The following is a 6,000-nucleotide window of genomic DNA, read 5'->3' as shown; positions in this document are numbered from 1 at the left end:
TTTCTGCTTAACAGAGCTGAAACCGTAGGTGCAGCTGAAGATCAGTCTCCATGGATGGATCCACGATTTTGAAGAGAGCCAAAAACATTCTGCAAAGCTGTGAAATAGGAGAAGAGAGACCAGGAGCAGCTAGCAGACCACAGAAATTCCTGAAGAAAGGTTAGCTTGATTAACGAACACTATGGCTCTCCTTTGAAAATGGCCGTCAAGTCAACTGAGTCCCTCAGCTGCCTGAATTGAAGTGGGTGGAGGGGGTATGTCTGTTTTAGGCAGAAAATAAGGCAGCATCTCTGCTTTCACTGCACTCCCCTCTTTCTTTTTTGGCTGCCTTTTTGGGGGTAGGGGATGGAGAGCTGACTTCTTAAGGGTGGGGAGGGAGGGAAAGGTGTATTTATGACAACACATGTGGTAGACTTTAAAATTTAACTTCAGCTGAATGACTAAAAAAAAATACCATTTAGTTGGTCTAATAAAAGGCCATCACGTATACCCAAAGAATCTTGTCTGCCTAAAAAGATACCAAGCCTTTATTGCTACTGCTGCTGTCTTGGCTGAAGATAGTTTTCTGCAAGGCAGAGCTAAATTTATCATGCTGTAGATTACAGCAAGGATTATTTTGATCAGAAAAGTCTAGAAATTTAAAGGGTAGAGAAGGGGTCTATTTTTTACATACCTAACTAGGGTCCCCTCTGTGCACCTAATTAGTTCTGGTAAGTTAATGTTGGTTACTTAGGGTACTGGAGACAGAAACATGTTTCAGAATAAAATCACATGTGGAAAAACTCAACTTGAAAAATTCTTTGGGTAACTACATTTAGTCATCCAGCATATAGAAAATTTGTGGTTTAGTCATGATAAAACATCTTAAAATAAGGCTTTCGGAAAATGCTTTTGGAAGGGGAGGGTGGGTAGAGAGAGAATGAACACGCATGTTTAATTTGCATGTGCAAATATAATTTGTCCTAGGTTTTTAAATTTTATCTTTCTACTGTATAAGACAGGATTTATTTTTCTTTCATTGATTCATAGTTTCAAGAGGTTTTATTTATTTTTTTCTATTTTTACAGGCATAATGGCCCAAGCGACAACACCACCATTATCAGGTCATGATGAAGAGACCTCTGAAAGCAGAATGGTGGTTACCTTCCTTATGTCAGCACTGGAGTCAATGGTTAGTTAGTACAGATAGTTGATCAAGTAGTTAGAGTGGTCTCTCAGCATATGGAAAATTATATCAGTCCCTTACACAACATTGACAAATAATTATTGCAAGCCATTTTTCATTTACCTTTCTCTTTCTGCTCAATAACAGACTGCTCTATAAATGGAACAAATGTAGAAGAGTGACTTAATGGTAGAATGTATTTATTGCCTGGTTCTCAAGAAAGTCTCTCTCTCCATTCTGTACCCAGGGAAACCATTCTAATGATCACTGTAACTTTTGACTGTAAGAGGGACAGGCCTTAAGCGGAGAGATTATGCTATTATGATGGATGCAACAGGGGCCTATCCCTGGCCAGTCACAGTATCGGCCTCCCACCTGTCTTGCCTTTGCTGTAATAAAATAAGTAGTTGTTTCTAGGTGGGAGGCTGTCCATTTTATGCCCCAATGCCTAGAACATTATACACACCTCTGACCTTCCCTTTACTGTGTCCCATGCCTCACTACTGGGCCACATTACATCATCGGCCCAAACTACCCACTGTTACTCCCCCCTGGCCCCCTTACTGGGGCCTCAACTCACACCCCCTCACTGGGGCTGTGGGGCCTTGCAGCCCACGGGCCTCCAGTGTCTGTAGACATGCCTGGACTCCACTCTTGGCCTATGGCCCACTCAGAGCTCAGGTGTCCTTAGACATGCCTGGACCTCACTCTCCATCAGGCCTCTCACTAGGCCTCACTCTTATCAGGCCTTCCACCTCAGGCTGTCTCGGCCTCCTTGTTCTTGCTCAGGCCTGGTGCTTTTCTAGGGTGCTTTTCTAGGCTAGGGTGTGTTCCCTTAGCCTTTCCCCTCCATGGGTTACCCACAAGGCAGCAGGGGCTGAGGCTTTACAGTGCCCCATACTCACCATTCACTAGGGAGCCACTGGTGTGGCATTTCCTGAGGGCTGCCTTGCCACCAGCAGCCCTACCACACCATCCTTCCTACCAGGGTGTAGTTTTAGGTCATGCCCCAGGACCAATGCAGGCCTATCTGCCCTGGTCTTATTCTTACTGGGTTCCTATACGTTATACCTGGCTGCTCTCTCTCCTGGGTCCTCTATTGCAACCTCCATCTATTGGCTTCCTTTCATGTGGCCCCGACTCTAGACCCCTCATCGGATGCCTCCCATCCAGAGGCTGTGCTTTAGCCTCCTTCATCACAACCTGCTGTCTAGCTGAGCCAGTCTTCCCTTTGGCCATGATGTCCCCCCCATCGATGGGACCTTCAGCTTCTCTAGGCTCTGGCCCCACCAACAGGCCAGTCGGGGGCCAGATAGCTCTCCGCAGCCCTGGCCTGCCCCTCACTTTAGGTGTGCTTGCCCCTTGGGCCCTGGTTCCATCCTGGACCAATTGGGATGACCTGGCCTCAGTGGAGCAACAGCTGACCCTCTTATTCCACAGGGGTCCTTCTCTGGACCCCACCATTAACAGCCATCTCTTCCTGGGCTTGTCTAGAGCCCCAGAGAAGGCAGCCTTTCACTCAACTGGCCTCACCTGAGCCCCTGTGCAGGCCCACAAGCTCTAAGCCCTTTCCTAGGCTGGGTCTTGCTCACCCCAGGCCCCAGACCTCTCTTGGGCTTGGGACCCCACTGGCCCCCTAGGAACCTCCTCCATCCCTATAATTCCTACCTTAGACCTGCAGGTATACCTGGGAGCAGCAGGTCTTCAGTTGGTGATGTTACCTCAGTAGCAATTCTGCAGCAACTGGTGGCTCCACCCCTCAGGACCTTCTCTTATGCTGAGGTTGTGCAGCCCAGCTCCAGTCAGGTGGCCTGCTGGCTGTCATATGACTGCCTGATTGGATCTGCAGACACCTGCAGGCTGCCTCACAGCCTGCTCAGGCCCTTAAAATGGCAGGCACCAAAGGTGCCCTGTCACAATGGGATTTCATATATTGTTGCAAGGGATTTTGTGGTTTTGAATGCCAGGTTAAGCTACACTGGTGTTAATTGTCCTCTGCCAGTATGTCATGCTCATTTGGCTGCAGTTGCCTAATAGGTAAAGTTGAAGCCCAGGAAAAGTTTGACTTAAGCCAACAGTTGAAGTAAAATCAACCTGCTGAGCTTAAAGGTACTAAAAATGTATGCTGATTTGAAAACAGCAAATATTATCCATTCTGTGGCTAGATCGGGGTGAGCAATTATTTTGGGTGGAGGGGTGTGGTTATGGGGGGGGTGTGTGTGTGTGTAGACATGGTGGGGGGGGTGGTAGTGTGAGAGTGTATTTGGAGGTATGGTGGGAGTGGGTCCTCGGAGTCCCTGGAGTGTGGGAGTCCCTAGATCTGCATGTGGTGGCAGCAGGCAGGGCCAGCCGCACCCGACCCAATAGTGCTCCCGCCCAAGTCCCCGGCTGCATGTGGTGGCAGGGTGCAGGGTCAGTTCCACTCAGCTCCTGCGCTCCCAGCCAAGTCCTTGGCCCCAAGTGGCGGTAGCATGCAGTGCCAGCCCAGCCTGGCCCCATAGTGCTCCCACCTGAGTCCCCAGGCACATCTGGTAGCAGTGTGCAGGGCCAGCTCTACCCGGCTCTGCAGCGCTCAGCTTCTGCACTCCCACCTGAGTCCCCAGGTGCACATGGTGGCAGTGTGCGGGGCCAGTGTGACCCAGCCCTATAGTGCACTAATGGCTCCTGCACTCCTGCAGTGTGTGGGACCAGCTCTGTCTGGCTCTCTGTGCATGGCTCTCCGCATCCTGCCCCCTTTCCCACATCAGGAGTCTGTGGCCCCAGCCCGGTGGGGCCCATACCTGCATTCCCACTCTTGCAGGCAGGGAGGCTGGGAACAGCCTCAGGATGGCAGCCACAAGCTCTGCCAGGCAGAAGCTTCTTGTTCTAGCACTCCCTTGCTTGGGGCTGGAGTGGGTCAGGCCAGCCTGGGGTGGGAGTTGGTTGCTTAACAGCTATTGCTGAACTTCCTACATGGAGGCACTGGCTTGCAGAGGGGCAGTGAGGGCTGGGGGTTATGAAGGGGCCCTGCGGACCGGATCTGGCTTACCCCTGGGCTAGATGAAGGATGGTTCTTTGATGAAGGCACAGAACTGGGACCAGAGGCAACCTGAGCAGGGCCTGGGGCAAGTCAGCCTATGCGGGGGCCCTGCCCCAACTCTGATCCCATAGGCTCCAGACCTGAAGAAGTCATTGATGGTGGCAGGGCGGGCGGGTAGTGAGCAGCTGGACATGGAGCTACTGCTCCATGGGGCCCCCCCAAAGTGCGGGGCCTGGGGCGGTTGCCCCAATTCGCTCCCCACTAGGACCGCCCTGACTGGGACACGGAGTTAGGGTGTTTTCCTGTGTGACCTGGAGCAACAAATTGGTGCTTCATCTGTAAAATACAGTGAATCATATTTATCCTCTCAGGAATCTTTTGAGGCTAAAAGCCTTGCTTAAATCCTAAGGTTATACCAATTAGACTAAATCTGTTTAGAAATTGATTTAATTAAATTGGCGTATCATGCTCTTAATCAACTAAATCAGTATAAGGCACCCTTTAAACTGATTTAGCAATGTCTTAACAAGGGGGATCAAGCAATATTAGTTTCCAAGTGGATTCACTTCAATCAGTACAAACCTCTGAGTGTGGACAAAGCTTTGATTTCATTAGTGCTTCTGAAGCACTGGATTTTTCAGATGGAAGGCACAATGAAAGTACAAATTATCTACTGCTAACAAATGACACTTATTTGCAACCACTCTGAGGGCTGTGCAGTGGCAATTCTAAAGTAAAACTGTCTAACACTTGATTCCATGTAAAATTACGTTTGTTGTGCTTTTAATTTTTGTGATACAAAGCAGCTCTGTTTTTGTTTTCATTTTTTATAGTGTAAAGAACTTGCCAAGTCCAAAGCAGAAGTTGCTTGTATTGCCGTGTATGAAACAGATGTGTTTGTAGTCGGAACCGAGAGAGGAAGAGCCTTTGTCAATACAAGGAAAGATTTTCAGAAGGATTTTGTTAAATACTGTAAGTTTTCAACAATGTATTTTGTATTTTACACGCTACTTAATTATGCATTTAAGCACACTGAATTTGTCACCCAAAGATGGTACAATGCCTTAGTCTTACTGCAACTGATGGAAATATAGTACGTAGATAAGTGTTTAAGAGCATCTTTTTCTAAACTAATATTTAACAGCTGCTATCACATTCAGAGTGGTATTTTATTCTGAGCAAGAGCTATGGCACTGGCTAATAGTTTTAAGTTAGACAGCCTGTGATGAAGCTAAGTGGTGCTTTGTATCCTGTTTGCCAAATCAGTTTTATAAATTACCCATCTAGGCAGACTTCAGATAAGTAGTGGACAACTTCCAATGACAGAAGACAGGCCTTAGCTCAAGGGCGGGCAATTATTTCAGGCAGAGAGCCGCTTACTGAGTTTCAGCAAGCCATCGAGGGCCGCATGACAGGAAGCCAGGGGCAGATTATATATTAATATTCTGAATTTTTTAGGGGCCCCGCAGGCCGGATAGAATGGCCTGGCGGGCCGCATGTGGCCCACGGGCCGCATTTTGCCCACTGCACCTTAGCTGTTTAGATGACTGTTTTCTCAAGATTTATGCAGAGCTTTTGACATTGGTACTAAATCTTTGTCTACACAGGGTTTGTTTGTTTGGGTTTTTTACCACTACAATTAAATTGCACAGGAATAAGCTATATTGGTATAATTGCATCTGTTTATGGTGGAGTGACTGGGGGTGTCTTTATTATTTTTAATATCCTGTTTTAAAGCTACACTGATATAGGTACTCTTAAAAACAGTACTCTTTTCCTGAGTAGACAAGACCTATCCAATTAGCCTAAAGATGTA

General features: G+C 47.8%; 1 protein-coding gene across 1 annotated transcript in view; it reads left to right on the top strand.

Annotated features, from left to right (window-relative positions):
• The window catches only part of GTF2I (general transcription factor IIi), a 110,013-nt gene that overhangs the window by 21,278 nt on the left and 82,735 nt on the right, over positions 1 to 6,000 (top strand). The window contains 3 exon segments of the mRNA XM_025208072.1: positions 15 to 159; positions 1,068 to 1,171; positions 5,018 to 5,156. Of these exon segments, the coding sequence (XP_025063857.1) occupies positions 51 to 159; positions 1,068 to 1,171; positions 5,018 to 5,156 (352 nt within the window). The 5' untranslated portion in view covers positions 15 to 50.

Source organism: Alligator sinensis, unplaced genomic scaffold (assembly GCF_000455745.1).
Source record: "Alligator sinensis unplaced genomic scaffold, ASM45574v1 scaffold1291_1, whole genome shotgun sequence".
NCBI classification, from domain to species: domain Eukaryota; kingdom Metazoa; phylum Chordata; order Crocodylia; family Alligatoridae; genus Alligator; species Alligator sinensis.
The sequence above is the reverse complement of the archived record's forward strand: the minus strand, read 5'-3'. Positions and strand labels throughout refer to the sequence as shown.